Source organism: Liolophura sinensis, chromosome 5 (assembly GCF_032854445.1).
Source record: "Liolophura sinensis isolate JHLJ2023 chromosome 5, CUHK_Ljap_v2, whole genome shotgun sequence".
Taxonomy (NCBI): domain Eukaryota; kingdom Metazoa; phylum Mollusca; class Polyplacophora; order Chitonida; family Chitonidae; genus Liolophura; species Liolophura sinensis.
The window spans coordinates 2,565,867-2,581,387 of record NC_088299.1 but is presented as its reverse complement, the minus strand read 5'-3'; the positions used below and the strand labels follow the sequence as shown (position 1 = coordinate 2,581,387).

The window sequence follows — 15,521 nt, the reverse complement described above, 5'->3', positions numbered from 1 at the left end:
AAAAATCCTTGATAAAATAGGAAAACATATTTAATGAGTCATGGGATCAGGGTTATATTAAAAAATGTACATTCGTATCAACTACTGCCAGTAGTATCCAGCTCATTTTTGCATTCTTCTTACAAATCTTCTAGTAATTTCCGATGTCCTGATAATCTACTAGTGCGCCATAGTATATACGACGTCAACAAATCTTCTAGCAAACGGTTCAACAGTAAATCAAATGTCATAAAAATCTACCGGCAAACGGTTAACAGTAAATCAAATGTCATAAAATCTACTGGTAAACAGTCCAACGGTAAATCAAATGTCATGAAAATCTACTGGCAAACCGTTAACAGTAAATCAGAAGTTACGAAAATCAACTGGCAAACAGTCCAATAGTAAATCAAATATCATAAATAATTACTGGCAAACGGTCCAGCAGTGAATCAGATGGAAAAGGCCTGCTGGCGAAAGTTCCAGTCATTGTCATCAAAATCTACTGAGGTATAGTCCAGAAGTAATCTCGGATACCAAGAGGTGTACAAGAGGCTTCGATCAAAACAGCAAAGAAACACCGGTATGTTATAGACGATCTGCATAAAACTCATAATAAAACAACTCAATTGTCCAAAAATCTCCTGACTACAGTTCGATGATAATGTATCCCTGCGTGGCCCATATTGCTACCGACATTACTCCGCATATATCAACACTTCCGGTCAGCGGTATGAGATTTGAGGTTCTCCACAGTAACCGACATAGTCTTGGAACAAGCTGCCAATTGGGCACCATAGTCTGTGCTGATGGGGAGATCAAAGATTCTGGGGGTAGTTCACCTCAAATACACATTGTATTGTGCGAGTAATTTGATCTGAAAACAGAAAAATAATACACCTGATAATTAGCGATCCGAAAGAGCTCAAACCAGCCCCCCTCCCAACCCCCATGCACCACCAAACAAATGACTCCGAAAAAGTATTATGAACTTAAGGAAGTTTTTAAAGTCAGGATAAAAGATAACATTTTGATTTAACGTGTCATGTCTCCGTTCTTTTATTGGTTTGATATATATTCCTTGGCTGCATGATCTTTAGTTCCATTCTCCAGATTGTCTTTCGCTTACACCGCGCGATTGTCAGGCTAGTGAACAAAGGTAACTAGAGTGATCCACCGCCCTTTGCTAGACAACCTGACTTAAAGCCACTTAAAACAGCATGGATCCCTTCTGTTGCCTAATAGTCGAAAGAACTAGGATCAAATCTGGGTAGGGTCATACCAAAGACTTCAAAAATGGTCAGAACGTGTTGGTGCATCGCTTGCCGATGATGCAGTACTGAAAGGTTAGAGCAAGGTAATATGACTGATTGGCCCGGTGTCAGCATAATGTAACTGAGTTGGGTGGGGTGTCATATCTGGTGTCTTTGGCATGATACTCCAGTGGCGGCAGCACTCGCCATACCACAAAAAGACACACTATATGTACACACAACTAATGTCTCTTCGCCGTCATATAACTGAGAAAATACCCATACATACATACATACATACAATGTGGATCAGAGACATGGTGAAGTTTTACCTGATATCCTGCAAATAGCCCTAGGTTTCTTTTTCCAGCAGACTCCCACCCAGTAGACAGGAAATCCGGCAGCCATAATGAGAATGGCCAGGCCCATCTTACGAGGACGTGTATAAATGGCTAACACTTCCACAAAAATAGTGACGAAAAGTTGCGAAATGGGAATGGCCAAATTTAGCTGAAAGAGATTTAAGAAAATTCAACACTTTGTTCACATCAGAAAGTAATTATATCAAAAGTTTCCCCTATATTAGGGCCAATTCATTAGAACAGTTTCTATAATAAAGATTAGAATCTATTCCTATGTTTTCGTCTACTCCAAGGCATAGGGTCATAGGGTCCCACCCACGCCATTTAATCAGATGTTCTGATCGCACACATCATTTACCCATATTACTTTTGTGAACACATATTTATTTTTGTTCATTTTCTCAGAAACCAACAATTACCCAATACTGTAAAATTTTATGTTTTGGGAAAAATTTAGAATTATTATTGTACGTTGTCAAAGGAGAAGTGGCCATCTTCACATATTACTCGTATCGATATATAATTTACGCCGTACTCAAGAATATTTCACTTATACGGCGGATGCCAGCAGTATGGTAGGAGGAAACCCACGACCATCCGCAGATCGCTGAAGACCTTCCAGGTGGCATTGGAGATAAACCGAGTCTCACCGAACCGAACTCACAGCGAGCGAAAATGGCCAAATGCTCTTGAGTCATAGTTCTACGCTAGCACTGGCGCACAGACCCTGCTGCCCTCATAAAATCATGTTTAATCATGTCTTACTTTTAGTGGTCGATCAATACCTGGCTGGGACCATCGGAGGTAGAGCAGACAGCAGACAATGGTAAACGATAACAGTGTGGAGAAGAAACTGATGAAGTCGACGAGAAGTGACACAGAACCGGTGAACAGCATGGCCAGTGAGATGAGCAACTGTGGAAACGAAAGACGTCGGTTGTCACAGTGACGTAAAAAATTAGGCATTTTTGCGACGGGACGTGATGGTCACTTCACAGCACAATAAGGTAAATGTGCCAGTTTTATCTGCTATTATAGATCATCGAAAACTAACTAAAAGCATTGGAATTAATCTTATTAATTGATAATTTTCTTGGGTGAGTTTTGCGTGATGATTATAACTGCTGGAAGATTATATCTTCCCGAGCATTTATCTAAGCATGACTACCGTTATGTTTAAAGCTAAGCAACAACATTTAAGACCATGAGATTTATAGTCTGTGCCTATAATCGCTTTGCCAAAATTAAGAATTAGGACTAATCTAACTTATTTATATAAACACAAAATGTCATTTTATTTCTTTTCACTGACTCTCTTTAATGGTATTTTTGACGTTTTGAAAAGTTAGCTAATACACTAGCTCCACGAATGAATTTGACATCAGATTTATCATTGTACTTCCACACCGAGCTGGTCAGCTACCTTATGTATTTCTGGTATGATTCAAGATAACATGAAAGATAGGTCTTATTTCCCATCATAAAATTTTAATTCTTACCCTGACCTTGTAAATGGCTCAGTCGGTTAGCGCGCTAGCGCAGCGTAATGACCCAGGAGTCTCTCACCAATGCGGTCGCTGTGAGTTCAAGTCCAGCTCATGCTGGCTTCCTTTCCGGCCCTACGTGGGAAGGTCTGGCAGCAAACCTGCGGATGGTCGTGGGTTTCTCTCGGGCTGTGCTCGGTTTCCTCCCACCATAATGCTGGCCGCCATCGTATAAGTGAAATATTCTTGAGTACGGCGTAAAACACCAGTCAAACAAATCAAACAAACAAAACGTGTTTGTTTGGAAGAGTTCCTTAACGTGTTGTGTGGTCCTGGGAACCAGTTATAGTAGGGTCGAACAAATTGATATAGTTTAACACCTAATTTTCTGCAGCCCAAAAGCACAGATTCGCTAAATGCCACTGGTCAGTGTGGCTCAGTAGGGCTTGGAATGTCGGTTCATCGTAAGATAACATGTGTCACATACCGATACTCAGCTATTCTACCCCTGCTGTTAGTTGCGGGCCGTGTGCAAAATATACATATTAAATAGAGATGATCTTTCGAACAACATCGAGTGTGTCACGCAACGCTTTTACCTCCCCGAGTAATATCATTTCATACTTTTTATGTCTACAAATACAAGAATATCAGTTTGTTTACTTGTTAGATTTTCTTCGTGATTTATGTAAAGGTGAACTATCGGAATTTCCTTCAGTGATAAAAGTGTTATTTCCCACAGTTTATGAATAAATAATAAAGACATTCCAATCTGAGCTCAGCGGTATGACGTCATAATACATGTACAGTAAACTTTTACATTTCTACGTCACGCAACAATAAGACACGAGGTACGAAATAAGCTTGAGCATTACCGGGTTGCATAACAAACATCGCTACGGCGGCGTTAAATCCTTAAATAATCTAACATGACAATAGTATATTTTATCTGCATTGTTCTAGGTAGTGTTCTAATCGGGAAGCCGATAAAATCACGTGCTCACCAATAGGCCAATGGCAGGCCAGGGTGTCAGGTACTTCCGGTTAATCATGGAGAAGACCTGAGGGAGATGACCGGACCTTGCTGCGGCGAACACTACTCTGTGGGAAGAGACGTAAAACAAAGCAATTGCATATACCGGTGCAGTGAACGTCTCCACAGGGATTTGGGAGCATTTAGTACCTACACATCAAAATCCGACATTCATATACCGCACGTACGCCATGAAGGGGTGTTCCATGTCACGAGTCACAAGATCTATTACCCGTACAACCTAAAACACCAGTTCCCAAAGGAATAGATGAAAAATATTTAACTTAATACCAATTAAAGGAGGTACTATATAAGAGAAAAACAGGCATCAGATTACAATGACGACTTTACAGACATTCTTGTAATAATATCCACATCCAAATTTCAAACCTGCAGTCCGTGAATAATATCCAGGTGATATACTAGTATACAGGTACCTCAGTCGCGGTTTTATTGCAACTGTTTATGAAAGCAACATCCTGACGTAGTAAACATGTATGCTGATAGCCATCAGCACGGAATACCATGCACGGAAAAGAGGAACAAGGGGGGAAACTCTGTCGAGTTAAAAAATATCGAAACAAAATAACTTATACCATGTATGCATGATCGCCATAAAGCATGTAATGGTGTCCAGACGTTAGTTTGCCTCAAGGTGTCTCGTATTGTTTAAATTTATTAGATTCTCACTGTGTTCCACTGAAATATCATAAATCACCATTCCTCTGTATCCGATGTAATTTTAACTGGGCAAAATTTTCGGTCGGCTTTCTGAGTTTTTAAGCGAGATCAAAATTTCCTCCAATGAGAGAAAACCCAGAAATGAGTATTTATCTCCAAAAATAGTGTCATTTTTGTTTGTACAATTTGGTTGTTTTAGTCTGATTCTGAAGGAAACAATACATTTTTTACGTATCAACTTAAACAGTACCCGCTAAAGCATGACCCACGCCCAGATAAATTTAACTTTAAGCCCAAGAAAATAAATTAAATCACATTGGTGTTTGCTGGCAAAATGCCAGCCAAATCGCTAACAAATCTTATAATCGAGGACACGGTACGTGTTTCTCCTCTTCCAGTGGAAGCCTTACCTGGAATGGCCTAAGATGGTAGCATTGAGTACACCAATGGCGGCCACGGCCACCAGTATGGAGATGACAGGCGTCAGGGGCGGGGCCACGCGATCCGTAAACATCTGACAGACAAACAATAACACATGAATGTCAGCCTCAAAAACCAAGGCAATGAAAGTCCCAATGGGAAAATTTTTCTGGTTATAGTACATGTAATCCTGGGCCAAAGGTGTGTACGACAGTCTGTTTTTCATTTCTGCCTTTTTGATGACGTTTTAACGATGCCCTATTGGCCTTACAATCATTCCACTTGTTGCTTCCGATTGAACAAAGCTGTTATGTGGTAAACAGAATCGTCTCAGAATACTGGATGTATTCACAGTCTCAAACGATTGGCCTGTTTTCTTTTCCATCGATGCCTATGCATTATTTGTGAACCAAGTTTTCTTTGTTCAAACTTTCTACAGTCTCAATAACATATAATTTGCCCATACATTGTCAGCAATCCTCCAAAAGTGCCGTTTTCAACAAGATAACTGGTAACATACAGCTGACCACGTCTATGTTGAATTGAATCTATAAAGCCTGTAGCTCAAAGAAACGTTTTTATCACGGAATGTAAGTAGGGAAATATTGATGGCACTCGGGTCAGATACCCAATCTTGCGAAATCGTCTTCATGTTCCAAAATCTAAGACTATTTCTTGAGAGTAGCCAAGTTTATGGGTGTAGGAAACGGGATGCCCACAGTAAACAACCCCACATTTCCCAGCAGTTGACAAACATCCTGACTTAAAGCCGCAACCGAACATGCAAAAGCTGGATTCGAACCTGCGGCCTCACTAGTTATAGGGGCCGATTTATAGGTGTTTAGAAGAAGGATGTGGCCTTGAGCATCGTGCGAGGTCTAATAATCTATTCTCAAAACCATGTTCAACACAAACCAGCACAGAAGTTAAAGAAAGTAAATAAAGGAAGAAATTAGGACGGATTCATGAAAGGAGAAGCAGTGAACAGTTTTCAGTGATGACGGAAAGACGCAAGGAATGCTTTATCCAAGTGAGATAGATGCACTCACCAAGGCTACGGCGTTGGAGTGAGTCATCTCCTGTGGTGTCAGAAGTGTCAGGTAGGCCATGTTGTTGAGGATGTAGAACCCGATCAGGATGGCAAACGAAGTGTACAAGGAGAGTGGTACGTCTCTGGGGAAAGAAGACCGGTATATGATAAACTTGTTGGCTTATACAACGGTATTAATACAATGATATTAAATCTTCATAAAACTGTTTTACATGGTCTTTACAAAAATTCTAATGTTTTAATTCGAGGGGACCTAAATTAAAAAGCTCGCTTATTGCACAGATCATGATTCAAAGCATTTTTTGAAGTGACTTTTCAATCGATAAATAGTAGCTGTACGGAGACTGGAAATTTTACATCTACATGTTAGGCGATTACATTGCAAAAAATGATACTTTTTCACACCAAAATTGATATATTTCATATTTGTTGTGGATAAGGTAACTAGTGGTGTAGGCAAATAGGGACTGTTTTCATTTATTTTTCTGCATGTTCAAAAATAGGAGTGCCGGGAAATTTCTTTACTATGGCCTTAAGTCGTCAAATCGACAAAATCAACGTCTTACTAATGCATCAGGATTCTACACCACCTGTGCTTTAACTGGTTATTTCATATGTGATGAAGAACGGAGGGGGGGGGCGAAATATCGACATAGAAGGTCGTCCTAGAGAACCAATCAAATCCATAAATGAAATTATAACACGCATTAGATATATCTGAGAATCACAAATGATTGTCTTGTATTCGAAACTTCAGTTCCAGACTCGGACAGGAATTTTACCATTTTTATTTCCTCCATGCACTATTCTTCGGGTTTTAATGGAAATAAACGGTCGACGGAGCCCATCTGATCGATTTAAGTTACCAATGCTACAACTGCTGCACGGGTAAAAATATCCGTTTTACAATCTGGAGAGTTTGACAGTTACTTACGTTAGCGGTTTACATTTTCATTCAAAACACTGTAATACGAGTACCAGGACGTGTATGAGTACAGCACTTGTTTAATTGAGATTTGTGACATTAAAACACGATTTGATACATTTTGTGCATACTGATCACAGCCGATAATCTCGGGTGATATCCTTCTGGTACATTATGTCATTGGAAGTACATGTATATTGTACGGAGGCCGCGTTAGGATATCTCGCGAGACGCGTCAAGAGGAATACTGCTGTTTTTGCACCGATTTATAAATGCATTATAAGCAGATATATAATCTATGGACATATATGTATACATGCGGGTTCAGCAGGATACAACCCTTGTCAGATAAGCAGTATGCTCACAAATCTTGCACGAAACATAACTATACATAAACACTCGAAAACAGTGAAAATAAAAACTGCATTCATTGTGTTGTTTGTGCATGTGCAACAGATGTGCCATTGCTCATGACTATTTCAGTTCTCTTCGTAGAGAGCAAACATCTGGCTATACCTGTCCGCACAGGCTGTGTTAATTTACTTATTTATTTGATTGGTGTTTTACGCGATACTCCAGAATATTTCAATCGTATGACGGCGGCCACCATTATGGTGGGAGGAAACCGCGTAGAGCTCGGGGGAACCCACGACCATTTGCAGGTTTCTGCAAGACCATCTCACGTACAGCTGGAGAGGAAGTCAGCCAGAAATGGACTTGAACTCACAGCATTGATGAGAGCCTCTTGGGTTCTTGCACCGTTCTGGCGTGCTAACCACCTCGTCACGGAGGCCTTCGCTGTCTCCTATTGTATCCCAACCTAAAAACACGGCTCGATCTACCTGCGCCAGCAGATATGTGATATCGGTGTGAATTCAAAGAGGGCACTGTACTACTTAGTTGATTGCTATTTAACATCAGGCTCAAGAATTGTCACTTGTACGACGGCAGTCAGTTATGTTAGTGGACGAAATGGACGTGCCTAGGGAATACTAACGACCTCTGGAAAGTTTCTGACAAACAGGAGATATACAGATATGCACACTATACTCTTAAAAACCAGTGTGGTTTTCAACGAACGTTAGATTTCGCAAACATTCACACAAGGCGTCTTCGATCGGTTATTGTGACCAAAAAGTGGCTAACAGTGAGAGCCGAGGAATCCACAAACTTCTTGTCAAAGATCAGTTACTAACTAAAGGTATCTCCATGTAGAGTATTGTATTTCAGTAGTTCTGAGATCTGTTTAACAGTTTATAGGGAAAATTTTAGCATGTGAAAGACGTTCAAACTTATAAAGCAGTTTACTGAATCTTATTGATCGAAATAGTTTTTACCATGTCAATGCTCTAAATATAAAGGTTAAATTAGGCGTATATTTAGGCCTTTGCAAACGAAACGACATTTACAGTATGTGAGATGCAGGCGGTTGCGTAAACACACACAAAAAAGCAATGACTTTCCTTACCGACTAGGTCTTTTGACTTCCTCCAGTAGGCTCAGTAACACTTGCCTAATATGATAAAAATAACAATAATCATTATGATAATCCTAATACAGCTTATTTCAAAATCAACAAAATATATAATGTATATTTTACCCAGAAAGTTGCAACAGAATATACCATATAAGTATATCCATATGAAAGTTGAAAATCAGACAATAAGATGAGATGTTTCCAGAGCTGATGTTTTTTTTTCAACATAAATTGTAAAAAAAAATTAAATTTATTTATTTATTTATTTGATTGGTGTTTTACGCCGTACTCAAGAATATTTCACTTATACGACGGCGGCCAGCATTATGGTGGGTGGAAACCGGGCAGAGCCCAGGGGAAACCTACGACCTTCCCACGTAGGGCCGGAGAGGAAGCCAGCATGAGCTGGACTTGAACTCACAGCGTCCGCATTGGTGAGAAGCTCCTGGGTCATAACGCTGCGCTAGTGCGCTAACCAACTGAGGCACGGAGGCCCCTAAAATTAAATTAAAGCAGATTAGGAATGTGCAGTTAGAGAATTATTATAAGGATATAAATATTAACCGCATGCGGAAAAGGTCTGATCAAAAAGTGTAAAAATATCCACACGAACTGTTCAGGATCGCAACACACCCAATGTAAACGGGTTGGAAACGTGACAGAGACGTCATGTCAGAATACATGGGGAAATAATTGACACAACAATTTCGTGCAAGCTGCATGTCGTAGGCCGAAAGTTGAACTGCACGTACCGCTAAATGCACCAGATAGACAGAAAATATTTTACGGAGAAAATGAATGTACTGTTTAGAAATTTCTTCACCAGCCACCATAGGCAAATATTCCAGCAAAGACTGCCATAGCAAATCCGCCAGCGTCAGTGGTCGTGCCCGTAAACATGTCATCGAAATTAGCCCTCTCTCCTGTGTAGGGATAAGAAAAGAAAGACCAGATGATTAACGTGAAATCAGAATTGACGTGTGTTTGATGTAATGACAGCGCTTCCCACACTATTTCCCATCCAAACAAACCCGTTCCACGTCATCAGTATTTGATGATACGCTCTAGTACTTGTGGACTACGTCAGTCATAGGCTAATTACTTTAAGAGCACAACTACATGGATACAGAAACAGTGACGTGTCACAGAAAGAAAGAAAAAAGAGCCCACCACCTGGACGGCTTGTTTAATGTACCTAATGTTCCTCATATGAGATACTTATTGTTTGGACATGAAATGGTTACAGTTGTCCCATGTACATGACTCAGAAGTCATTTACGACCCAAAGACCACAAATTTTCAACAACTCTGGCATTTCTATGGGACTACATCTGCAAGGCGCCTTTAACCATTTGAATCATGTTTACACGGTCATGAATGACTATGAGTTGAGTGAGAACAAGGTGCGAGGTGTGTGCCAATGAGACAATATGAGACAACATGGTGTGTAACAATGGGCTGCGTGAAAATGGAGTGTATGACAATCAGGTGTGAGACAACGTGGTTTAAGACAGTTATATATGAGACAGCGAGGTGTGTGCCTATGATACAATGTGGTGTGTTACCATGGGATGCGTGAAAATGGACTGTATGACATTCCGGTGTGAGACAATGTGGTTTAAGAAAGTTAATTATGACACATTGACAACTCTTTCGTCAGTAGAGGTAAAAATAGTCCTACTGTTTCGTGTGACTTGGGAAAAATGTTAGGCAGGTTTCCTTAACAATAATTTACGGATAACCTACCTCACCTTGTTCTGGAGGGATAAATTACACCGCTTTCCTTTCACAAACGTTAAACTTCTCCATTTTCTCCGTCGTTCTTCTGCTCTAATTAACATTTCGTGAAATGTTTCAGACGCCCATGTTACAGTAAATATAATCAAAAACAGTTGCTTAACATCTTTGACAGGTCACAAGGTACAATAGGAATTTTATCAGCGATAAAAGAGCTCGAACGGGAAACCTCCCTACCGGATATGAGACAATGGGGTGTCAAACAATGAGGTGTGTGACTATGAGGTGAGTGACGATTAGGTTTGCGAAAATGGGGTGCGTGACGATAAAGTGACAACGTTGCAAAAAATAATGGCAGTCTTCCCAAGAAAGATAAGGTTTTTAAAGAAAAAAAAATGAAAAAATATATCACATGTATGCAGAAACGTTGTTACCGTGAAACAAAGAATTTTGTTCTCTATAAAACTACCCAGCTTCTAAATACCAGGATTAACCTAGACAGACAGCCTTGCCATAGTACCGTAATTTCGGACAAACACTGAAATTGATCATTCACGTACCTTGTCCAAACTGGATCAAACCGGCGATGATCAAGATCAACATGGCCACCATCTTGGTTCCGCTCAGGAACGTCTGGACACGGGTGATGTACTTCATGTACAGACAGTTGATCACAACCACCGTGACTGGAGAACAAATACAGGGCGATAAGAAGAAAATACAGACTGTTGATCACAACCACCGTGACTTGAGAAGATTGACAGGACGATAATATGAAAAATACAGACAACTGCCAACAACCACCGTGACTGGAGAAGAGGGACAAGACAATAAGGCGAAAGTACAGACAGTTGATCACAAGTACCGTAACTGGAGAGGAAAAGATGACAGGGTGAAAATACAGACAGTTGATCACTGTGACTGGTGAAGAAAGACCACCGTTACTGGAGAGAAAAGACAAGATGATATGACGAAAATACACGCAGTTGATCACAACCATTCTGACTGGAGAAGATGGAGAAGACAATAGGGCGAAAGTACAGACAGCAGATCGCAACCACCGCCGTGACTGGAGAGAAAAGACAAGACGTTAAGGCTAAAGTTCTGACAGTTGATCACACCACCGTCACTGGAGAAAATGGACAAGACAGGAAGGCGAAAGTACCGATAGCTGATTGCAAGCAACGTTATTGGAGACAAATCTGGTGTTCCTTAAACTGAAATATCACAGACTTTTACCAAATTCGGAAAACATCTGGCGTAGCTATGCAATTACTTATGCAAAGATTCGGCTAGTTTTCTCATAACATGTGAGATTCATGTTTCTTCTTCACTTAGTTTTAATAACACAAGCATGGTGAACAAACAGGAAAATCGATCTCATTACTCTTACCCCCTCATTTTATGTGGGAGCATAAAAAGGCACAAAAGCATGTATATCTAAAATATAACCTCAACACTGTAAGTACTTTCAAAAGCGTGTCGTTATAACTGGGGCTACATATCTATATATACGGATCATGCGCATCCACTGTGGATAGAATCCACCGTGTCTCACATTCACGGTACAATAAATGTTGACAATGGTTCTTTTTTGCAGGATTTGAGGAGGAATTTAAATAACTTTTTTTCTATACTTAGATAGTTTCCTTCCCGAAAAATCTCCCAAACCTAGCAATCTCGGGCTAATAGTTTAAAGCAGGCTCAATGATTTTTGATCTGAACGGGGTATCATAGTATACAAGTACGTACCTAATGTCCAGGCTGACAGTAGTTTGAGGACGGTCTCCGGTGGATCGCAGCCTGGGAAGAATGGCTTGACCAGGTATACAACAGCAGTGTAAGCCATGAGAGCCCAGAAGGGCCCCGATACAAGGCACACGTATCCCCACATGGTCAGAAAGCCTGGCAGGCTGCCAAACACGATCAACACGAAGGCGTAAGGACCGCCGGCCTTCGGGTAAATCGTCCCGACCTCGGCAAAACACAGGGCCAGGAGTAAATTCGTCAGACCCGTGACGAATAAAAATATGAAGAAGCCACCGATGGAGCCGATGTTCGCCAGAATGTCCGATGGACGGATAAAGATGGCGATGTGTCCCGTTAAGGCTATGAGAATTGCCGTGCAGTGTAAAAAGTTAACTGTTTTCTTCAGTTCTGTCGCCTGTCCACTCTGCGGAGAGGCCGCCATGTTGGTGAGGAGTTCCTCAGCTCCCGTCACAGGTGCGGGTCATGTACCTAATGCAGAGAACGACCTGTCGCTTTCACTCTGCCACTATAACCGATCGTCAACACACTGAAACAGGCCAAGTGAAGGTGATAGCAAAAGTGTTATACATTAACAAATAAATAAATAAATGCCAACACATATGCTGTACAACAAAGCATATTCCCGACACCGTAAAACAAAGCCTACGATAGTCATTGACCTAAAATTTCGTTCGTGACAAAGAAGCGCACATCTGATTATGAAAGGTTTATTGGCCTTGGAATGGTGTTTTTATGATTGTTTGGAAATAGTATGATATCAAACTGGGCAAATGTGATATTCACCAGTAAAAGTAATGCTTAAGTAAGCCCTATTTTGCCTCTTAAATGCAACGTTTAAGGTCATTTACTGTGTATCCTTAATGCAATATTGTAACAAAGCCTATCATTAATACAATATTGTAACAAAACCTTTCATTATTGCGATTAGGTATGGCAATGCAGAGCCGATCATCGCTACTGAACAACAAATGCTAGCAGTTTTCAGCACTAGAATCTGTGCTTTATCCAAGAAGTGTAATACCCAATAACAACTATACGGGCTCTGTTAAATCCTACCATTTTTACATCATGTACTTACACCTCTATATTGACCTTCAAGGCTACCTGCAATCGATCTATACTGGCTCAACTCACCCTGACACGCACATTTGTCCCAGATTTTAACGGTCTTCTAACCACACGCTATCCAGCACCTGTATAGCTAGCAGACATAAACACAGCCTTCATACATACTGCTAGTTCAGTAAACAAAACTCAACCTTGATGTGAGGATGCTCCAAGCAGAATCACGTGATCAGAATCTCCGCGGCCTGGTATTCAGAACAAAAATGTTGCTTTTTTCATCACAGTTAAACGGAGCATATTTAAGTTAATTGTTATGTATTTGCGGCTAAAGTTCACAAAAACGTGACATACAAGCCTGCGATGATCTGATAGATTAGCATTGCGGTGAATGAACCTCGTTGACGTCTAGGCTAGATACATGTATACGCGTTATATGTCACCTGTATTATAACTACAAGACAGACACTACACAGAGAGCGACAGTCAGCAGACCCCCAGTTATAATCTATATTCACTAACAACCGTGGTCCATGTACGACATTTACATTTCTTAAAAAGTTTTGTAACTTTTTCTTTAGTTTCCACCTGGGTGTTTTGACATGGTTGGAACACGTTCTTAGCCTGGTGGGAAGTTTTGGAAAGACTTCTCACCTGGGTGGGAAAACTTTTCCGCAATGGTAGAAACTTGTGTGACATAAGAAGTCTTGGCCGGAAAAGGGCATTCTAACCACATGTATACATATTAATTAGGGGATTTACATAAACGACCACAATGGAGTATGGAAATACAACTGTTGTCACAAAACTTACCTGATCAAAGCTGTTCTCCAACACCTCTAAACTGTATTTTGACCCCAAACAACGTCTCTGGTACAAGATCACCGTGGGTATCCACCAAGGTGAAAACCTATTAATCCAAGTGGAAACTCTTTTCACCGCGGTAAAAACCTTTTCATCCAGAAGATATTAGTTTTCATCAAGAGTGAAACCAAACAATAAGTAAAAAAAAAAAAAATAAAATAAAATAAACATAGAAAATGTAATTGTCGTTTATGTCCCGTACAGTGTTCCAAACTATTATAACGTAAAATCCCTCATATCCACTACCAAAACTGACTTTCGTTAGAGGCCCGTAACACCATTAGCTCTATACATCGTTATTTTTGATTTCAATATTATGCAAAGAAAATGCAGTTAGAACACATTTAAACTTCCAAAATCTGAACGTAATCGTTATATGCCATCGGTCATGGACGGTTGAATCGGTTCCAATGCATTAGGTCGAATTTTTTAATATTACCGAACGGCTCAAACTATAAATAACAAGGTCGTCATATGAGGACCTTGTTTTTCATCGACCAACGCTCATAAGCGTACTGTAACGCATACTATTTGGTCAAGCCGGCGTTGTTGACACCTGACACAGGTGGTATCACGGCGAGAAGGCAATCGATGCGTGTGCATATACCGTGTTTTATTGTGACAGAGCGAGTCCATTCCGCCAAAGTGCTGACGTCACTGAAGTGTTATGCCGAAGACACCACACATGACACTGGCCCCCACCCAGTCACATTGTACTTACACTGAGCCAACCAGTCCTGTCCAGTCCTGTCCAGTCCTTGTTCTAACCTCTCAGTGCTGAGCGTCATGTGCACTTTACGGAATGTTTCAGTCTAGTTACTGTGAGTGGATTGGTCGATGTTCTAACTCTGGCGTACACACACCTCATGTATGTTAACTGTTGACCATAAACTTCCTTCGCTAATTAGAGTGAGACTTATATAGTACTGGTACTCGAAATGATGGTATAAAGCTTCTTGTACATGTACCTACTGGGGTTTATTTATGTAGGTTCATTTAGTTCAACAGCCTTCAATTGCTTTGAGGAAGCGGCTACAGGGGTATAACAAAGACATGGTGCGACGCGCCATTCCAGCACAGAGTAAATACATACCGGTAGAGGAGTAGTCCACTGGCTTAGTTAGTAACGGAGAACCACTGGGATTTGAAGACTAGCGGAGTGAGCCTATAGCCCCAGATCCCGATATAGTATGTGTGTATGCTTGGAGGTTTACGTCATATGACGACGAGGAATCAGTAGGTGTGTAAATGTACGTATACGGTATCTTCTTACGGCAGGGCGAATGCATGCCGCCAAAGTACCGCCGCCACTGAGGTATCCTGCCCCAAAAAACAGACTTGGCACCTCACCCATACCGTAAAATTACATTCACACCCGGCTTCACGGCCATTTTCATGTTGCTAGAAGACCTTCCAACGGAGA

The 15,521-nt window shown here is 40.8% G+C and overlaps 1 protein-coding gene across 1 annotated transcript; it reads right to left on the bottom strand.

The window, feature by feature from the left end:
- Window positions 1–480: 480 nt before the first annotated feature.
- On the bottom strand, window positions 481–12,593 carry LOC135465944 (cystine/glutamate transporter-like). Its single transcript, XM_064743326.1, has 10 exons — window positions 12,155–12,593; window positions 10,963–11,088; window positions 9,489–9,588; window positions 8,657–8,701; window positions 6,262–6,385; window positions 5,203–5,306; window positions 4,083–4,179; window positions 2,360–2,509; window positions 1,565–1,742; window positions 481–856 (listed from the first exon to the last, which is right to left on the bottom strand). The coding sequence occupies exons 1-10, from the start codon at window positions 12,591–12,593 to the stop codon at window positions 798–800; spliced, it is 1,422 nt and encodes a 473-aa protein (XP_064599396.1). The 3' UTR covers window positions 481–797.
- Between the last annotated feature and the right edge of the window lie 2,928 nt (window positions 12,594–15,521).

What these genes read in the sequence shown, in the direction of transcription:
- LOC135465944 (XM_064743326.1), bottom strand. Translation starts at nt 12,593, where the DNA reads ATGGCGGCCTCTCCGCAGAGTGGACAGGCGACAGAACTGAAGAAAACA. An exon ending in ATATTTGCCTATGGTGGCTG is followed by an intron (nt 8,702 to 9,488) that starts GTGAAGAAATTT and finishes TTATCATATTAG; the next exon opens with GCAAGTGTTACTGAGCCTAC. An exon ending in GGCCTGCCATTGGCCTATTG is followed by an intron (nt 2,510 to 4,082) that starts GTGAGCACGTGA and finishes TCGTTTCCACAG; the next exon opens with TTGCTCATCTCACTGGCCAT.